The sequence below is a fragment of the Pongo pygmaeus genome, chromosome 14, assembly GCF_028885625.2.
Source record: "Pongo pygmaeus isolate AG05252 chromosome 14, NHGRI_mPonPyg2-v2.0_pri, whole genome shotgun sequence".
Lineage (NCBI taxonomy): Eukaryota > Metazoa > Chordata > Mammalia > Primates > Hominidae > Pongo > Pongo pygmaeus.
Window position 1 is genome coordinate 109,685,981 of NC_072387.2, and position 21,084 is coordinate 109,707,064.

Here is a 21,084-nt window from a genome sequence, read left to right on the forward strand (position 1 = left end):
ACCTGAGCCTGGAGGTGGAGGTTGCAGTGAGCCGAGATCACAGCACTGCACTTCAAACTGGGTGACAGAGCAAGACCCTGTCTCAAAAAAAAAAAAAAAAAAAGATTATCTATGTGTTCTATTTTAATTTTGCATTAAAATATAGTTTTTCACAAGTTTATAAATACAGAAATCTCATTCTGGACTAACCCCAATCATATGTCTTGCAGGAAAGCGTCTCTAGCAACTGATATCCCCAGACTTGGATATAGTTCCTCATCCAATCACAAGTACATCCCCCGGAGGGCAGTGCTTTATGTACCTGGAAATGATGAAAAGAAAATAAAGAAGATTCCATCCCTGAATGTAGATTGTGCAGTGCTCGACTGTGAGGATGGAGTGGCTGCAAACAAAAAGGTAATGGCATGATTTAGTATGAGAAAAAGAAAGGTATTGAAATTTGCATCTCTTCCGAATAGTGACATTGCCCGCTATTTGGAAAGATTCTATCGTATAGAATAGAATAACAATTCTTTGACCTACTTTTATATAGATTCTAAATGTGTATCTCTTTTCTCTGAGAGAAAGGAAGAATCCCACCAAAGTATATTTTAAAATCATGACCTTCAGTAGATGAGACTATGTGTATGTATAGATAAAAAGACAGACAATCAATTTTGGCCATGATATTTGCTGGTCTAAGTAAATGAGTGACATCAGGGGTCCTCAGTCCCCAGGCCATGGACCAGTACAGGCCACAGTACAGGCCTGTTAGGAACTGGGCCAGACCCCAGGAGATGAGCAGTGGGCAAACAAGCATTATGGCCTAAGCTCTGCCTCCTGTCAAATCAGCAGTGGCATTAGATTCTCAAGGAGCATGACCCTGTTGTGAACTGTGCATTTGAAGGATCTAGGTTGCACGCTCCTTGTAAGAATCTAACTAATGCCTGATGATCTGAGGTGGAACAGTTTCATCCGAAACCATTGCACCGCCCCCACCTCCCATGGAATAATTACCCTCCACAAAACAGGTACCTGGTGCCAAAAAGGTTGGGGACCACTGAATTAGATAATTCTAAAATTGTGGTGTAAGATTTTCAGACTGATAAAATGCAACTAGGAAGTTCTTTCTTCTTCTTACCACCAGGTATACTGAGTAATGGTCTTTTCTCTTCTGGGATACGTGTCAAGAGAATAAAACATAGTTTTTCATGGATAAATCACCATTTTCTCTACTTAATTTAAGGGAAATGACACATAGAACCTCAGTGGTTGGCTGTAGCTTCTGGCTTATTTCCTCATGGCCTGACCAAAGAGATGAGCCTTAGAAAATATCCAATTTTTAGGCTGGATGAGGTGGCTCATGCCTGTAATCCCAGCACTTTAGGAGGCCAAGATAAGAGCATTGCTTGAGCTCAGGAGTTTGAGACCAGTCTGGCCAACATAGCAAAACCCCATTTCTACCAAAAAAAAAAAAAAATTTAGCCAGGTGTGGTGGCGTGTACCTGTAGTCCCAGCTACTCAGGAGGCTGAGGTGGCAGAATCACTTGAGCCCAAGAGTTTGAGGCTGCAGTGAACCATGATCGTGCCACTGCACTACAGCTTGGGCAACAGAGTGAGACCCTGTCTCCAAAAAAGTTTTAAAAAAACAAAATAACCAATTTGTAAATAGATACAAAAGACTCTTACCGCATGATTGTATAGTAGTTGCTTTTTATTTTGTTTTGCTCAACTTTGTTTTCTATGTTTTTCTAATGAACATGGATTCATTCGATAATTAGTTGAGATATATAAGTCATTATAACAATAACTTACATTTGCATGGAACTTTTAAAGTTGAAAACATGAGTTCGCTTGACCTTTATCTATCCAGGCCCTAGACAATGAGGTTGGGCTGGGAATGGGTCATGGGGCGGGGGATGAGGGAGCTGGCTCTCTGAATTTATGCCTACTTAAAAGTTTCTTGCCCCAGGTGACCTGAAACAACGTGGCTGTACTATACAATTTTCTGGATTAATTGCTTTTTCTGGAGTTTCTAGCTAATATTTGCCTTAATTTTAAAGAAAATTTAATTTCCAGTATCTTCGTAATGGTCAAACTAAGGCTTTCCAAGTATTTGGAAAAGGATTAGAATGAGCCTGTGGAATCTAAAATGTCTACTCAACATCTTTGGCATGTGCCAAGGAAAATACTATTAATCCTTCTCCCAGAGATTAAAGTAAATAGGCCTTTTTCTGAAGGCTATAATGTGATTTCAGTATGCTCCTTCCCATACCTCATGTAGTGCACTCCAAGATTAGATGCTAAATTGTAATTCCAGTTCTGTGTGACCCAGGGCAATTCACTTTACTTCTTTGCCTCAATTTCTTATCTGTACTGTAGGGATGACAATATCTTCTTTTGTCAGGGACAGGGTTTATTATGAGAAAAAAGTTGATAAAGTACCTGGGAGTAGCTTGATTTCCTATAGGAAATAGATTAGATAAATCCTGTAGTAATCATGATTAGAGGGGAATTTATTTTAGCATTGTAGCACAGTGAGCCATTAGGTGCCCTGATAAACTTCTAATTATAGTTCTTCATAGATCTTGAGGCTGTCCTCCAATACCCACCTGAGAATGTTTTCTGCCACTCAGATGAGTTGGAAATATAGTCTATTTCTGCTTTACATTTCCTTATTGTTTATCTGGGTTCCTAAGCCATCCTTATCTCCGTAGTAGTAGCAGCTGTGCTACCACTTAGGGGAACCGTGAGGAGGAGAAGGGAAAGAAGAGTTAATGATGGGCAAGCTGTGCCCACCATCTTGAAGTACATGTGTCCACATAGTGTCTTTACTAGGACATTTTCATTCTCCTAATGCAGCTGGACATTGCAATGTGCTAGACATACTGTTTTAGGCATCCTAAGCTCAGAGTCAGCTAAAATTTCATTAAAAAAATTTTTTTTGGCCGTTCTGTTGCCCAGGCTGGGGTGCAGTGGTGTCATCATAGCTCGCTGCAGCCTCCAACTCCTGGGCTCAAGCAGTCCTCCCACCTCAGCTTCCTAAGCAGCTGGGACTATAGGCACCCACCACCATACCCAGCTAATTGTTTTATTTTTTGTAGAGATAGGGTCTTGCTGTGTTGCCCAGGCTGTTCTTGAACTCTTGGGCTCATGTGATCCTCCTGCCTCAGCCTCCCAAAGGGCTGGGATTACAGGCATAAGCCATGATGCCCGGCCAAAATTCTCTTTTTTATCCATAGAAACTTCTGGAAAGCCAAGCTGGTCTTTGTTTAAAATAATAGTAACAATAGGCCGGGCACAGTGGCTCACACCTGTAATCCCAGCACTTTGGGAGGCTGAGGTGGACAGATCACGAGGTCAGGAGATTGAGACCATACGAGCTCAGGAGATTGAGACCATCCTGGCTAACATGGTGAAACCCCATCTCTACTAAAAAATACAAAAAATTAGCTGGGCGTGGTGGCGGGCACCTGTAATCCCAGCTACTCGGGAGGCTGAGGCAGGAGAATGGTGTGAACCCAGGAGGCAGAGCTTGCAGTGAGCCGATATCGTGCCACTGCACTCCAGCCTGGGCGACAGAGCAAGACTCCGTCTCCAAAAAACAAAAAACAAATAATAATAATAATAATCTTGGCTGGGTGCAGTGGCTCACATCAGTGTTCCCAGCACTCTGGGAGGCTGAGGCAGGCGGATCACTTGAGGCCAGGAGTTCAAGACCAGCCAGGGCAACATGGCAAAACCTCATCTCTACTAAAAATACAAAAAATCAGCCAAGTGTGGTGGCACACACCTGTAATCCCAGCTACTCGGGAAGCTGAGGCATGAGAATCGCTTGAACCTGGGAGGCAGAGGTTGTAGTGAGCCGAGATTGCCCCACTGCACTTCAGCCTGGGTGACAGAGCAGGACTCTGTCTCAAAAAAAAAAAAAAAGTTTTTTTTTTTTTTTTTTTTTCTTAAAATCTCTATCTAGGACTTAATTTTATCTGACATATTTCACATCATAGCCTAAGCCTGTCAAGGTCTTTTTGAATTTTGATTTCATTATCCAACATTTATATCATCTGAGAATTTGACATGCACATCATATGATAATTTAACAAGTTTCTGGGAAATTTTGAAGAGGTTGGGGCCAAGTGCTGCACAAGAATGCCACTAAAAACTTCTTTTCCGGTTTATTGAATAGAGATGTATATAGTGCTGACGATATGCTGGGCGCTGTAATTTGCATGACAAGCCATTGAGGTGCTATGATTACATCCATTTTACAAGTAAGGAAATTGAGGCACAGAGATAGCCAGTTCATAAGTTTTTTCTTTTTTTCATAGATAGAGTTTTGCTCTTGTTGCCCAGGCTGGAGTGCAGTGGCGCGATCTCAGCTCACTCACTGCAATCTCCACCTCCTGGGTCCAAGTGATTCTCCTGCCTCAGCCTCTCGAGTAGCTGGGATTACAGGCGTGCACCACCATGGCTGGCTAATTTTGTATTTTTAGGAGAGATGGGGTTTCACCATGTTGGCCAGACTAGTCTCCAACTCCTGAGGTCAGGTGATCTGCCTACCTCCGCCTCCCAAAGTGCTGGGATTACAGGCCACCGCACCCAGCCCCCACGCCCAACCCAGTTCATGAATTATACCATGAATGTGCTTATTCAGAAACCTAACTCTCCTAAAATCCAATCTTTTCATGCAGATATTATGATATTTTCATCAAATGCCTTTTCAAAATGAAGATATGTTCTCAATCTACTTGTCCAAAAATACCTTCTCCCCCAGTACCTCCACCTAACCAGCAAAGTGAGGTCAGGTAAATGAGACTTGTTCTTGAGGAACCCCAAGTCAGTACCTCATTGTTACCACCTCTTTGTAAACTGTTGGAAATACAAAAATGCTGTACTGAGAATTTTCTTTCTTCCTTTTCTTTTCTTTTTCTTTCTTTTTTTTTTTTTTTCTGAGACAGAGTTTTGCTCTTGTTGCCCAGGCTAGAGTGCAATGGTGTGATCTCAGCTTAATGCAACCTCTGCCTCTCGGGTTCAAGAGATTCTCCTGTCTCAGCCTCCTGAGTAGCTGGGATTACAGGCGCGTGCCACCACACCTGGCTAATTTTTGTAATTTTAGTAGAGACGGGGATTCATCATATTGGTCAGGCTGGTTTCGAACTCCTGACCTCAGGTGATCTGCCCACCTCAGCCTCCCGAAGTGCTGGGATTACACGCGTGAGCCTCAGAATTTTCTGTTACAAGTGCTGTATTACATATATTGTTATTTACATACCTTATCTCATCTACATATGTTATCTTATTCAATCCTTATAGCAATGTTTTGAAATATGTACAAGGTAACATTGCCATTAAATAGCAGAACCAAGATTTGAGTCTCCTAGAATTTTTGCCAGGAACCAGCCTCCAGCTCACCTGCTCGTGTATGTCCTAAGCCACCTTTTTCGTCTTTCTTGGAAAGCGAGCGCCTTGGCTTCTTTTTATCTTTTGTCAGCTTCCTGTTCTCCATTATCTCTCCAAGGTAACTGACAGGAGCTCTGTGTTCCCATCTGCAGACTATTTCACTGTCCTGGGACTGGGATTGTCATCCATTTAGACCTAGGAGCTTCAATTCACTGGAAAGTCCAGATAAGCCTGAAACTTCTCAAGTATCTCATATTCTCTTTTCTTTCTCAAAGTCACCTCTTAATCATGTTTCTTATTTGAATATTATTCTCTTGATGGAGGACACAGAGACCATTTTTAGTGAGTTTATTTCTCAGTAAGAAGAAATCCATATTAAAACTCTTAATTTCAGATTATCTAGTTAGAGTCTGGCTAAACTGAACCATTATTGCCTAATTCAGCTTTCTTGGCATTATTAAAATGTAGTCACTTCATTTTGTATCTCATTTTTTTATTAATAGACTAATTCCATATTTCATTTGATTGACTCTGTGAAATATGGGCTTATAATGAAAACAATAGGAGTTTCCACAAAGCAGTTTATAAGTATATAATACCTTCCAGCAGGCTCTAATCCTGTCCTGCTAATCCAATTTGTGTTTAAGTAGCTCCTTCATGTCAAGGATGGCACTACCAGCTCACCTTCTCAAGCACGGATGATAAAAAGACTGCCTCCACTCCCTCTTATCTCCTCCTTTTCATTGTTAAATGCATGAGGAGGTGTGGGGCTGTCTACGCCACTGCTTGCTGGGCCACACTAAAAATATGCCAAGTAATGCACCGATTTCTGATGTAACTCTATGACACTGGGTGAGGCCAAGAAAGTAGGCACCGAGGAGGAAGAGGCACGATTCCATAGCTGCCATTTCAGTTGAATGAATATTTAAACAATTCTTTAAATTTATTTACTATTGAAGTATTTAAATTTAAATACCTAATCAATACTTAAATAAATACTGAGTACCTACTCAACTAGTTGCCATGGCAGGCAGGAGGGAGACAAAAATGGTGGCAGATCCCCAACCTGGAGGAGACACAAGCTGTTGTTGAGAGTGGCAAAAAGTAAATAGCTATGATCCAACAAAATAGGTCCATGAGAACGTATTCCTTTCTTAATCATTTGGTTCTGAGTCGGGTTTTTTTGTTTTTGTTTTTTTGAGAAGGAGTCTCGCTGTTGTCGCCCGGGCTGGAGTGCAATGGTATGATCTCGGCTCACTGCAACCTCCGCCTCCTGGGTTCCAGCAATTCTCCTGCCTCAGCCTCCCAAGTAGCTAGGATTACAGGCGCCTGCCACCACACCCAGTTAATTTTTGTATTTTTAGTAGAAACGGTGTTTCACCACGTTGGCCAGGCTGGTCTCGAACTCCTGACCTCAGGTGATCCTGCCTCAGCCTCCCAAAGTGCAGGGATTACAGGCGCGAGCCACCATGCCTGGCCAGTTCTGAGTATTTTTTAATTGTCATTTGGTCTCTTGCTTGAAATATAACATACAAAAGAGTGCTTCCCAAAGTCTATGATGAAGAACCAGTTTAGTTATCCAATCCATTGTGGACTGATACTTTTGTAAAATACAATACAAATGAATTGCTATAAAAATTAAGTGCTGATTGGGTGACAGCAATGTCAGGTGCTACAGAAGTTTCTAAACTGTTTCTCTCCAAGGTTGCGCTTAATCATAGTGGCATGGTAAAGTTTCAAGGACCAAGACTGGGCCACAAACCATACCTTGAGTAGCAAGGATTTAAATTTCCAAGTGTGTGAGAGTTTTTTGTTTTTTGTTTTTTTCAATTTATCTTTTCATTGCTGAGCTCTAGCATAGTGGCATGGTGGGTGGTTAGAGAAATGTGATGTGAATGGTGATAGTTCTTTGAAATTTGTCATTCTGCTTCATGACCGAATAAATTAGCCATTTTTTGTAACTGTTCCATGTGCTGAAGAAGAACGTATATTTTCTATTTACTAGGTGCAGAGTTCTGTATATTTTCTATTAGACCAAGCTTGTTAATTATGTTATTCAAATATACAAATCTTTACTGACTTTTATCTGCTTGATGCATCAAAAATTGAGAGAGTCTAGTTGAAATCTATTCTCCAATAGAAATTTTGCCAATGTCTTTAGGTATATACACATTTAGAATTACTACATATTCCTGGCATATTGATTCATGTATTTCTATGTACTGACCGTCTTTATCCCTTATAATGCATTTTGCTTGAATGTTTATGTGGTCTGATGGCAATACAGCAACATCAACTTTCCTTAGGTTGGCATTTGCTCAGTGTATCATTTTCATCCTTTTGCTTTCAAAGTGTCCATATCTTTGTATTTTAATTACATCTCCTATTTTAAAAAAATTTCTATAGCCATGTTGATAATTTCTCTCTTTTTTTTGAGATGTAGTCTCGCTCTGTCACCCAGGCTGGAGTGCGGTGGCATGATCTCAGCTCACTGCAAGCTCTGCCTCCCAGGTTCACGCCATTCTCCTGCCTCAGCCTCCCGCGTAGCTGAGACTACAGGCACCTGCCACCACACCCGGCTAATTTTTTGTATGTTTATAGCAGAGATGGGGTTTCACCATGTTGATGGTCCCGATCTCCTGACCTCATGATCTGCCCGTCTCAGCCTCCCAAAGTGCTGGGATTACAGGCATGAGCCACCATGCCCAGCCGACAATTTCTCTTTTAACTAGAATGTTAATCCATTGTCTTTCTTTCTTTCTTTTTTTTTTTTTTTTGAGACGTAGTTTCACTATGTTGCACAGGCTTAAGCAATTCTCCTGCCTCAGCCTCCCAAGTAGCTGGGAATACAGGTGCCTGCCACCACACTCGGCTCATTTTTGTATTATTAGTAGAGACGGGGTTTCACCATGTTGGCCTCCCAAAGTGCTGGGATTACAGGCATGAGCCACTGCACCTGGCTAATCCATTGACTTTTAATGTAATTACTGACAAGTTTCAATTTAATTACACCATTATATTTCATAATGTTTTCCCACCTGTTTCATGTTTCTTTTTTTCATCTTTCTTTCCTTTTAAAATATATATATACTTTTAAATTTTTTATTTTTTATTTATTTTTATTTATTTATTTTTGAGACGGAGTCTCGCTGTGTCACACAGGCTGGAGTGCAGTGACGCGATCTTGGCTCACTGCAAGCTCCACCTCCTGGGTTCGTGCCATTCTCCTGCCTCAGCCTCCCAAGTAGCTGGGACTACAGGCACCCACCACCATGCCCGGCTAATTTTTTGTATTTTTAGTAGAGATGGGGTTTCACTGTGTTAGCCAGGATGGTCTCAATCTCCTGACCTCGTGATCCGCCCGCCTTGGCCTCCCAAAGTGCTGGGATTACAGGCGTAAGACACTGCACCCGGCCAAATTTTTTATTTTTTGAGACTGAGTTTTGCTCTTGTTGCTTGTTGCCCAGGCTGGAGTGCAGTGGCGCAATCTGGGCTCACTGTAACCTCTGCCCCCCGGGTTCAAGCAGTTCTGTTGCCTCAGCCTCCTGGGTAGCTGGGATTACAAGTGCCCGCCACCACGTCTGGCTAATTTTTTGTCTTTTTAGTAGAGATGGGGGTTTCATCATGTTGGCCAGGCTGGTCTCGAACTCCTGACCTCAGGTGATCCACCCGCCTTGGCCTCCCAAAGTTCAAGGATTACAGGCGTGATCTACCATGCCTGGCCAGTTTGTTTATTTTCTTAGTCCATTCTTTCCTCTCTTGGTTTATAAGTTAGGACTGTGTTTGTAATTTTTATTGGTTACTCTTGAAATTTTACTAAGCACGCTTAACAATGCCTAAAATTCATCCATACCTTTCTTCTGGACAGCTCAAGAATCTTGGAAAACTTTAAATCCAGTTATCTCTCTTGCACTGTATGCGTTATTTTTGCTCAATATTTTAGTTATCTCTCTTTAATCCTATACATTTTATATTATTGCTATCTACAGTATTTCTTTATATTATCTTACATATTTTCTCACTTTTTTTTTTTTTTACTTATCATTCCGTTTTGTATCTCAGATCTTCCTGGGGTCAGTTTTCTTTCTCTTGAGGTGCATCCTTCAGAATTTCCCTGTAGTGAGAGTTGGTTAATCACAAAGTTTACAGTTTTGTTTTTTTGAAAATGTCTTTATGGCCCGGGTGTGGTGGCTCACACCTGTAATCCCAGTACTTTGGGAGGCCAAAGCAAGCAGATCACCTGAGGTCAGGAGTTTGAGATCAGCCTGGCCAACATGGTGAAACCTTATCTCTACTGAAAATATAAACATTAGCTGGGTGTGGTGGTGCGCACCTGTAGTCCCACCCTCAGGAGGCTAAGACAGGAGAATTGGTTGAACCTCAGAGGTGGAGGTTGCTGCGAGCCAAGATCATACCATTGCACTCCAGCCTGTGTGACAAAACGAGGCTCTGTCTTGGGGGGAAAAATGTTTATAATAAAAAAAATTTCAAAGGATGGGTACCTTGTTTTGGAACAGTTGACCATGTTCTCTAGAGTGCCATCCTACTGTAAAAATGGATACATTTCAACGAAAGTCCTTTTTTTTTCCCCTTGGTATACTGAAGTTTTACTAAAATGTGACAAGGTGTGGATTTATTACTCTTTTTCTCCCTCCCTTCCTCTCTTACATTTTTACTTCCTTTTTGCTTGGTATAAGTTATGTTTCCTATATTTGTAGATTCATGTCTTTTATCCGTTTTGTGAAATTTCCATTAGTACTTCACATATGGCCTCTGTTTCTCCTTTCTATTCTTTCCTTCAGAGATGCTGAGTACACATAGTTGGAAACTTCATTCTATCCTCCTTCTGTCTTAATATCTTCTCATATTTTCTCCTTGTTTCTCTGTGTTACATTCTCAGTTCTTCATGTTTAATTTCCAGTTTTCTAATTCTCTCTTCAATTGTGTCTAATCCGTTTAACCCATCCTCTGAGGTTTTTTGTTTTTTTGGTTTTTGTTTTGCTTTTTTTTGAGACGAAGTCTCGCTCTGTGGCTCAGGCTGGAGTGCAGTGGCATGATCTCGGCTCACTGTAACCTCCGCCTCCTGGGTTCAAGCAATTCTCCTGCCTGAGCCTCCCAAGTAGCTGGGATTATAAGCACGCACCACCACACCCAGCTGATTTTTGTATTTTTAGTAGAGATGGGGTTTCACCATGTTGGCCAGGCTGGTCTCAAACTCCTGAGCTCAGGTGATCCACTTGCCTCGGCCTCCCAAAGTACTGGAATTTCCGGTGTGAGCCACCATGCCTGGTCCATCCTCTGAGTTTTTTATTTTAATTATTATATTTGTCATATCTGGAAGTTCTGTTTGGTTCTTCTACATATCTGCTTGGTATATTATGAATCTGATAAATTCAGTACTTTGGGGTGTAATTTTTTTTTTTTTTTTTTTGAGACGGAATATTGCTCTGTCACCCAGGCCGGAGTGCAGTGGTGTGATCTCAGCTCACTGCAAGCACCGCCTCCTGGGTTCATGCCATTCTCCTGCCTCAGCCTCCAGAGTAGGTGGGACTACAGGCACCTGCCACCACTCCTGGCTAATTTTTTGTATTTTTAGTTTCACCTTGTTAGCCAGGATGGTCTCAATCTCCTGACCTCATGATCCGCCCACCTCAGCCTCCCAACGTGCTGGGATTACAGGCATGAGCCACCGCGCCCGGCCATAAATAATTTTTTATCTAAAGAAGAGAAACTTTGGTTAAACTTTGGGGCACTTATTTACTTTCCCACATCAACAATCATGGATTATTATGTCATGATTATGAGTGGCAAAGTCTTATATGCCTCAAGAAAACAAAACATTATTGAGTGCTATGGCATTCTATAGAGAACTTCAATCTTTGGTCATAGCATTAAGAGCTCTTGGTTTTGTAGCCTCATGAGTCCTCTTTGAAATAATCTATCTAAATCATTTTTTGTTGTTTCTGCTAACTCTTACTTATGGCATGAACCCATATGTATATTTTATTCACATCAGATCGGTAATGTGCCAGCATCGCAACAAGATTTGAAGGACGTACATCTCACACAATAGCATGAGAAGTCAATTGTCATGCTTATGAACCACCAAAGGATCGTGAACCCATATTCATTGGAATTAATTCAATCAATTCTTAGATCCCAAGAGCTTAGAGTGAGAAGGTTTTCCTCCAAAGTAAATTTGTGTTTGCCCCTACTGAGAGTCAAAGATATTACTAATGTGGGAGTCTCAATTTACTCTCTCTAACCTTGCAGTGGTCTCAAGGCTTAGTATTCTGATACTAGGTCTGATATAGGGATTTGATTCCCCCTGTCCTTATTTTTCTTTCACAAATCCGAATTCAACCTATTGCCTTTTGTTATTCCTCTGCTTCTGGAAAATTCTCTTACTTTTTTTTTTTTTTGAGATGGACTCTCACTTTGTTGCTCAGTCTGGAGTGCAGTGGCTCAATCTAGGCTCACTGCCACCTCTACCTCCTGGGTTCAAGCAATTCTTGTGCCTCAGCCTCCCGAGTAGCTAGGATTACAGGTGCCCACCACCAGGCCCAGCTAATTTTTGTATTTTTAGTAGAGACGGGTTTCACCATGTTGGCCACGCTGGTCTTAAATTCCTGACCTCAGGTGATCCGCCCACCTCGGCCTCCCAAAGTGCTGGGATTATAGGCATAGGCCACTGTGCCCAGCTAAAATTCTCTTACATTCTACTGAGCCCAAAAATGCATTAAAAAGTACTTTTGTTGAAATGTATCTATTTTTACAGTAGGATAGCACTTCAGAGAACATGGTCAACTATTCCAAAACAAGGTACCCATCCTTTGGCATTTTTTTTTGGTTTTCCGAGACAGAGTCTTTTTTTTCTTTTCTTTTTTTTTTTTTTTTTATTATTATTATACTTTAAGTTTTAGGGTACATGTGCACAATGTGCAGGTTAGTTACATATGTATACATGTGTCGTGCTGGTGTGCTGCACCCATTAACTCGTCATTTAGCATTAGGTATATCTCCTAATGCTATCCCTCCCCCCTACCCCCACCCCACAATAGTCCCCAGAGTGTGATGTTCCCCTTCCTGTGCCCATGTGTTCTCATTGTTCAATTCCCACCTATGAGTGAGAACATGCGGTGTTTGGTTTTTTGTCCTTGCGATAGTTTACTGAGAATGATGATTTCCAATTTCATCCATGTCCCTACAAAGGACATGAACTCATCATTTTTCGAGACAGTCTTACTCTGTCGCCCAGGCTGGGAGTGCAACGGTGCTATCTCCACTCACTACGACCTCCGCCTCTCTGGTTCAAGTGATTCTCCTGCCTCAGCCTCCTGAGTAGCTGGGACTGCAGGTGTGCACCACCACACCTGGCTAATTTTTGTATATTTAGTAGAGATGAGGTTTCACCATGTTGGCCAGGCTCATCTCAAACTCCTGACCTCAAGTGATCCACCCACATTAGCCTCCCAAAGAGCTGGGATTACAGACTTGAGCCACCCTGCCTGGCTTTTTTTTTTTTTTTTTTTTTAAAGACAGGGTCTTGCTCTGTCACCCAGGCTGGAATGCAGTTGTTCAATCATTGTTCACTGCAGCCTCAACCTCCCAGGCTTAAACAATCCTCCCACTTCAGCCTCTTGAGTAGCTGGGACCACAGGTGTGCACCACTGTGCCTGGCTAATTTTTTTATTTTTATTTTGTAGAGATGGGGGTCTCTCTATGTTGCCCAGGCTTGGTTATAAGCTTTAAAACAATTAGTCTAAAATTCATTCTTACACATTATTTAAAAAGCCAAATAGTTATAAAGCAACCCCCAAACATTATTATTTCCCCCTCTCCAGAGACAATCCCTTTTACCTGTTCTAGCTTATTCGTATGCCATTTTCTTCAATATTTCTAAATAATACATTTTTTTTTTTTTTTGAGATGGAGTCTCGCTCTGTCACCCAGGCTGGAGTGCAATGGCACATTCTCTGCTCACTGCAACATCCGCCTCCCGGGCTCAAGCAGTTCTTTGCCTCAGCCTCCCGGGTAGCTGGGATTATAGGCGCCCAGCACCACGTCTGGCTAATTTTTTTGTATTTTTAGCAGAAACAGGGTTTCACCATCTTGGCCAGTCTGGTCTTGAACTCCTGACCTCATGATCTACCCACCTCGGCCTCCCAAAGTGCTGGGATTACAGGCGTGAGCCACTGCGCTTGGCAATAATACATTTCTTAGATTATTATTATTTTTTCTATTTCAGGCATGATATATTGACTCCTCACTATGGAGAATGAGGATTTATCATTCCTCCCTCTCCACCTTGTCTCTGCCACATGTGAACCTTGCCCATCCCCCAGTTGTCCCAATACAATTATATTTTAACTTTAGTAAGGTTAATATTCAGTGTAAAAACTATTTAGAGCTGAACTATATAGTAATAAATGATTATCTTTCTATTTCTGCCAGACCTATTGTTTTCCATGGAGGTGGAGTTCATAATTGCCTTTTTTTTTCTCGCTTAGCTTTCTTTTTTTTTTAAATTGTACTTTAAGTTCTAGGGTACATGTGCACAATGTGCAGGTTTGTTACATATGTATACATGTGCCATGTTGGTGTGCTGCACCCATTAACTCATCATTTACATTAGGTATATTTCCTAACGCTTTCCCTCCCCACTCCCCCAACCCCACAACAGGCCCTGGTGTGTGATGATCCCCTTCCTGTGTCCAAGTGTTCTCATTGTTCAGTTCCCACCTATGAGTGAGAACATGCGGTGTTTGGTTTTTTGTTCTTGTGATAGTTTGCTAAGAATGATGGTTTCCAGCTTCATCCATGTCCCTGCAAAGGACATGAACTCATCCTTTTTTATGGCTGCATAGTATTTCATGGTGTATATGTGCCACATTTTCTTAATCCAGTCTATCATTGATGGACATTTGGATTGGTTCCAAGTCTTTGCTATTGTGAATAGTGCCACAATAAACATACATGTACATGTGCCTTTATAGCAGCATGATTTATAATCCTTTGGGTATATACCCAGTAATGGGATTGCTGGGTCAAATGGTATTTCTAGTTCTAGATCCTTGAGGAATCGCCACACTGTCTTCCACAATGGTTGAACTAGTTTGCAGTCCCACCAACAGTGTAAAAGTGTTCCTATTTCTCCACATCCTCTCCAGCACCTGTTGTTTCCTGACTTTTTAATGATCACCGTTCTAACTGGTGTGAGATGGTATCTCATTGTGGGTTTGATTTGCATTTCTCTGATGGCCAGTGATGATGAGCATTTTTTCATGTGTCTTTTGGCTGCATAAATGTCTTCTTTTGAGAATTGTCTGTTCACATCCTTCACCCACTTGTTGATGGGGTTGTTTTTTTCTTGTAAATTTGTTTGAGTTCTTTGTAGATTCTGGATATTAGCCCTTTGTCAGATGAGTAGATTGCAAAAATTTTCTCCCATTCTGTAGGTTGCCTGTTCACTCTGATGGTAGTTTCTTTTGCTGTGCAGAAGCTCTTTAGTTTAATTAGATCCCACTTGTCAATTTTGGCTTTTGTTGCCATTACTTTTGGTGTTTTAGACATGAAGTCCTTGCCCATGCCTATGTCCTGAATGGTATTGCCTAGGTTTACTTCTAGGGTTTTTATGGTTTTAGGTCTAACATTTAAGTCTTTAATCCATCTTGAATGAATTTTTGTATAAGGTGTAAGGAAGGTATCCAGTTTCAGCTTTCTACATATGGCTAGCCAGTTTTCCCAGCACCATTTATTAAATAGGGAATCCTTTCCCCGTTTCTTGTTTTTGTCAGGTTTGTCAAAGATCAGATGGTTGTAGATGTGTGGTATTATTTCTGAGGGCCCTGTTCTGTTCCGTTGGTCTGTATCTCTGTTTTGGTACCAGTACCATGCTGTTTTGGTTACTGTAGCCTTGTAGTATAGTTTGAAGTCAGGTACCGTGATGCCTCCAGCTTTGTTCTTTTGGCTTAGGATTGACTTGGCAATGCAGGCTCCTTTTTGGTTCCATATGAACTTTAAAGTAGTTTTTTCCAATTCTGTGATGAAAGTCATTGGTAGCTTGATGGGGATGGCATTGAATCTATAAATTACCTTGGGCAGTATGGCCATTTTCACGATACCGATTCTTCCTATCCATGAGCATGGAATGTTCTTCCATTTGTTTGTGTCCTCTTTTATTTCGTTTAGCAGTGGTTTGTAGTTCTTGAAGAAGTCCTTCACTTCCCTTGTAAGTTGGATTCCTAGGTATTTTATTCTCTTTGAAGCAGTTGTGGATGGGAGTTCACTCATGATTTGGCTCTCTGTTTGTCTGTTATTGATGTATAAGAATGCTTGGGATTTTTGCACATTGATTTTGTATCCTGAGACTTTGCTGAAGTTGCTTATCAGCTTAAGGAGATTTTGGACTGAGAGAACGGAGTTTTCTAAATATACAGTCATGTCATCTGCAAACAGGGACAATTTGACTTCCTCGTTTCCTAATTGAGTACCCTTTATTTCTTTCTCCTGCCTGATTGCCCTGGCCAGAACTTCCAACACTATGTTGAATAGGAGTGGTGAGAGAGGGCATCCCTGTCTTGTGCCAGTTTTCAAAGGGAATGCTTCCAGTTTTTGCCCATTCAGTATGATACTGGCTATGGATTTGTCATAAATAGCTCTTATTATTTTGAAATACATCCCATCAATACCTAATTTATTGAGAGTTTTTAGCATGAAGGGCTGTTGAATTTTGTCAAAGGCCTTTTCTGCATCTATTGAGATAATCATGTGGTTTTTGTCTTTGGTTCTGTTTATATGCTGGATTACGTTTATTGATTTGCATATGTTGAACCAGCCTTGCATCCCAAGGATGAAGCCCACTTGATCATGGTAGATAAATTTGTTGATGTGCTGCTGGATTCAGTTTGCCAGTATTTTATTAAGGATTTTTGCACTGATGTTCATCAGGGATTTTGGTCTAAAATTCTATTTTTTTGTTGTGTCTCTGCCGGGCTTTGGTATCAGGATGATGCTGGCCTCATAAAATGAGTTAGGGAGGATTCCCTCTTTTTCTATTGATTGGAATAGCTTCAGAAGGAATGGTACTAGCTCCTCCTTGTACCTCTGGTAGAATTCGGCTGTGAATCCATCTGGTCCTGGACTTTTTTTGGTTGGTAAGCTATTAATTATTGCCTCAATTTCAGAGCCTGTTATTGGTCTATTGAGGGATTCAACTTCTTCCTGGTTTAGTCTTGGGAGGGTGTACGTGTCCAGGAATTTATCCATTTCTTCTAGATTTTCTAGTTTATTTGCGTAGAGATATTTATAGTATTCTCTGATGGTAGTTTGTATTTCTGTGGGATCGGTGGTGATATCCCCTTTATCATTTTTTATTGCATCTATTTGATTCTTCTCTCTTTTCTTCTTTATTAGTCTTGCTAGCAGTCTATCAATTTTGTTGATCTTTTCAAAAAACCAGCTCCTGGATTCACTGATTTTTTTTTGTGTCTCTATCTTCTTCAGTTCTGCTTTGATCTTAGTTATTTCTTGCCTTCTGCTAGCTTTTGAATGTGTTTGCTCTTGCTTCTCTAGTTCTTTTAATTGTGATGTTAGGGTGTCAATTTTAGATCTTTCCTGCTTTCTCTTGTGGGCATTTAGTGCTATAAATTTCCCTCTACCCACTACTTTAAATGTGTCCCAGAGATTCTGGTATGTTGTATCTTTGTTCTCATTGGTTTCAAAGAACATCTTTATTTCTGCCTTCATTTTGTTATGTACCCAGTAGTCATTTAGGAGCAGGTTGTTCAGTTTCCATGTAGTTGAGCGGTTTTGAGTGAGTTTCTTAATCCTGAGTTCTAGTTTGATTGCACTGTGGTCTGAGAGACAGTTTGTTATAATTTCTGTTCTTTTACATTTGCTGAGGAGTGCTTTACTTCCAACTATGTGGTCAATTTTGGAATAAGTGTGATGTGGTGCTGAGAAGAAGTATATTCTGTTGATTTGGGGTGGAGAGTTCTGTAGATGTCTATTAGGTCCACTTGTTGCAGAGCTGAGTTCAATTCCTGGATATCCTTGTTAACTTTCTGTCTCGTTGATCTGTCTAATGTTGACTGTGGGGTGTTAAAGTCTCCTATTATTATTGTGTGGGAGTCTAAGTCTTTTTGTAGATCTCTACGGACTTGCTTTATGAATCTGGGTGCTCATGTATTGGGTGCATATGTATTTAAGATAGTTAGCTCTTCTTGTTGAATTGATCCCTTTACCATTATGTAATGGCCTTTGTCTCTTTTGATGTTTGTTGGTTTAAAGTCTGTTTTATCAGAGACTAGGATTGCAACCCCTGCCTTTTTTTGTTTTCCATTTGCTTGGTAGATCTTCCTCCATCCCTTTATTTTGAGCCTATGTGTGTCTCTGCACATGAGATGGGTCTCCTGAATACAGCACACTGATGGGTCTTGACTCTTTATCCAATTTGCCAGTCTATGTCTTTTAATTGGAGCATTTAGTCCATTTACATTTAAGGTTAATATTGTTATGTGTGAATTTGATCCTGTCATTATGATGTTAGCTGATTATTTTGCCTGTTAGTTGATGCAGTTTCTTCCTAGCCTCAGTGGTCTTTACAATTTGTCATGTTTTTGCAGTGGCTGGTACTGCTTGTTCCTTTCCATGTTTAGTGCTTCCTTCAGGAGCTCTTTTAGGGCAGGCCTGATGGTGACAGAATCTCTCAGCATTTGCTTGTCTGTAAAGGATTTTATTTCTCCTTCACTTGTGAAGCTTAGTTTGGCTGGATGTGAAATTCTGGGTTGAAAATTCTTTTCTTTAAGAATGTTGAATATTGGCTCCCACTCTCTTCTGGCTTGTAGAGTTTCTGCCAAGAGATCTGCTGTTAGTCTGATGGGTTTCCCTTTATGGGTAACTCTGGCTTAGTTTTCTATTAAGTTGTCACTAATTCAATACCCACTTCATGACTAATTGTCTGAATCTCCCCTTTGCATGTTCAGAAGCATCCAGTATTCTATCAGTTCATTTCTTGGAGAAGTCTCTCCCTGAACCATCCAGTCCCTTGAAGTCTGGGCTGCTGGTCCTTCAGTCGGTGGCACAACTGGAATCCTGAACTCTCCCTTCCCCAGCATTCTGGGGATTCCCTTCACCTTTCCCTTGTGATCAGTGTCCTGTTTTCTACATCCTATGACTTTTCGTTTCTAGGTATGTTTCTATGTTTGGATGAGGCATATCTGCCAATGGCTCCTGAGAAATGGCTTCCTTCTGAAGCATAGAAGCAACTTTTATGAACATAATCTCATTTTTTTCTAATTTGGCTTGTAAAGAGTAGAGATCTATTTGGAGTCTAAACCAAAGGAGTAACTCAGAATTGTGATTTGAGGAAGGCTTTTTCTTGGGAACCTAAGTTAATATTCTAGGATGTCACTTGTGGGCAACTTAATTTGATACCAGCAGTCTGAGTTAGTGGAAAGGGTAGAGGGCTTGGCAACAGAAAACTCATTTAAATTTCCCAGTTTTGACACTTGCTAGCCAGGGAATTTGAGTCCTGTAATCTCAGGAGCCTCTGTTTCTTTAATCTATCCCATGAGGTTGGTGATAATGAAACACACACCACCCACCACAGGGCCAGCTGTGAGGCTCAAACAGAAAAGCCCTTTGTAAACTCCCAAATGCTACATAAATAGTGTCTTTAAAAAAAAAACAAAAAACAGTGGTGTCATTTTTAAAGAGGTAAAGCTTAGAAAATTTAAGAGAGTGAGTAATTAGTATGTCCCTTAAGCTATCTCTTTAACATACAGGAGCATAATTCGATAGTCAGGAACTTTAGAGCCATATTGCTTATGCCTGTGTCTGGATTCTGATAACATTTTGTCCTAACAATGTGACCTTGGGGAAATTAATTCCACATCTTTGTACCTCCATTTCCTCTTCTGTAAAATAAGAGTAAGGATGGTAAGAGTAGTATTCCACCCCACAGAATTAGATTAAAGGGGCCTGACATTTGTAAATGCTTAGAGCTGTGCCCAGCACATATAAGTGCTATGTGAGTATTTGATAAATCCATACATAGCCATTGTGTTAACCATGCTCCCAAACAAGGGTCTGAGAGCATCAGTTCAAGTCTCTGGTGATTGATTGCTTTAGAATGCCAAGACTTACTGGTATTGATTATTACCTTAGAGTCCTGACTCTCACAGGGTAATATATTGGGACAGATAGGTTTTCTCTCTAAATATCATGGAGTTTGCCAATTTTGCTATTTTTAAAGCTTCCCCCCTCAATGGTAGATAAAGAAAAGACTAATGCCAGAAAAATGCCACTTTTCCACTTAAGCTCCTATATAGATTTCTTAACATGAGGGGGCTGGAAACAGCCATCTAAGAAAGATCTTATTTTTTTCCCTCCAGAAGCCAGAGAGAAAAATAAATCGTTTTCTTGAACTGCTAAACAATAGATTTTTACTTTGCATTATTGTGCCAGATACGTGAGCAGTTCTCGGAAGAAAGGGAATAAGAAAAAGTCCAGAGAAGGCAGCACCATCTGGCTGAGGACAGTTCAGAGCAAGTGGGAGCTGGGCTGGAGGCTGGGCACTGAGCAAGACCCACACACAGTGACCCTTCCCCACCATGGGAAACAGGAATGGAAGGGCAGCCGCAGGTGGGCTGGGATTGTCTGGGGAGAGCTGGCCACCCTCAGTAGAGTGGGCAGGGGAAGCACCTGGTTGAGTGGGGATCAGAGCAGCCGGTCTCTTCTCAGCCACCTGCTCCACGTGGCAGAGTACTCGGGGCAGCCAGGAGGGCCGCCTTGTTGCAGCTGCCTTCCACTGTGAAACACAAGAGGAAGGCAAATGCCTTCTAAGTGGCAGTCAGTGCTTTGGCAGTCCCTCCACCCCGCACCCCACCCCACGCCCCACCCCTGGAGTTTCTCAACTGGGCCATGCTCTTTGAATGCTTTTCCTGCCAAGGCCTAAAAGAAGTTGAGTGGTTGTGGAGGCGAGAACAACTGGAGGCCACGTTGTAGAGAAGGGAGTGCAGCTATGACCCCCACAGTGAGCCCCTTCCTAAGTGCCTCTTCCCCTAACAGAAATTCCTGCAAGGCCTCCTGTAGTCACCTGTTAGACTGCAGAACCGGGGAGGCACTCCATTTGTCAGTGTGAGTTGCTCAGAAAGAAACACCCAATATCAATCAAAGTTATTGGCTTATTATTACTCTTTATTATTACTTTATTAGTACTCTTTATTATTATTAGTTTAATTGCCATACAGATGGAGGGTCCTTTCCACCTGAGCGTATATATTCTCTCTACTTTGTGCTCTCATTTATACTTCTTGTGCACATGTGCATACATCACACACACACACACACACACACACACACACACAAGTACGTAGATCTTAAAGCCCCATTTATGCTTACATAGACATACCACACACATACATGAATCCATTTGGCTAACTTTTAAATTCCTCAGTGCTTTCACTTTTGTTGAAATAAATTAGTAGAGCAGCTAGGTGTATACTTCCCACAGCGAGCCAGTGAACTAATGTGCAGGGAATGATTAAATGTATACAGGGGCATGGGGAGCCAACTCCTCTTCAATAGGGGTGTGAAATTAGGATGGGAAGGCTCCTCTCCCAGGTGCCTTGCCTTTATTAAAAGACTTAAGAGCTCGGGAGATGTCTTCAATAGGAATTAGGATATCTGAGTCTTTCTGAA

General features: G+C 41.3%; 1 protein-coding gene and 2 non-coding genes across 12 annotated transcripts in view; 1 reads left to right on the forward strand and 2 right to left on the reverse strand.

Moving 5' to 3' along the window:
- CLYBL (citramalyl-CoA lyase) overlaps positions 1 to 21,084 on the forward strand; it is a 299,050-nt gene that overhangs the window by 166,322 nt on the left and 111,644 nt on the right. For all 10 annotated transcript variants that reach the window (XM_054446028.2, XM_054446029.2, XM_063651078.1 and 7 more), the window contains exon 2: positions 210 to 396. In XM_054446028.2, coding sequence (XP_054302003.2) covers positions 210 to 396 — 187 coding nt within the window. The remainder of the gene's footprint in view (positions 1 to 209; positions 397 to 21,084) is intronic.
- Positions 11,193 to 11,319, reverse strand: LOC129012001 (small nucleolar RNA SNORA25). The gene has a single exon (XR_008493510.1). It is a non-coding gene; the product is annotated as a small nucleolar RNA SNORA25 (small nucleolar RNA).
- Positions 11,390 to 11,493, reverse strand: LOC129012016 (small nucleolar RNA U13). The gene has a single exon (XR_008493524.2). It is a non-coding gene; the product is annotated as a small nucleolar RNA U13 (small nucleolar RNA).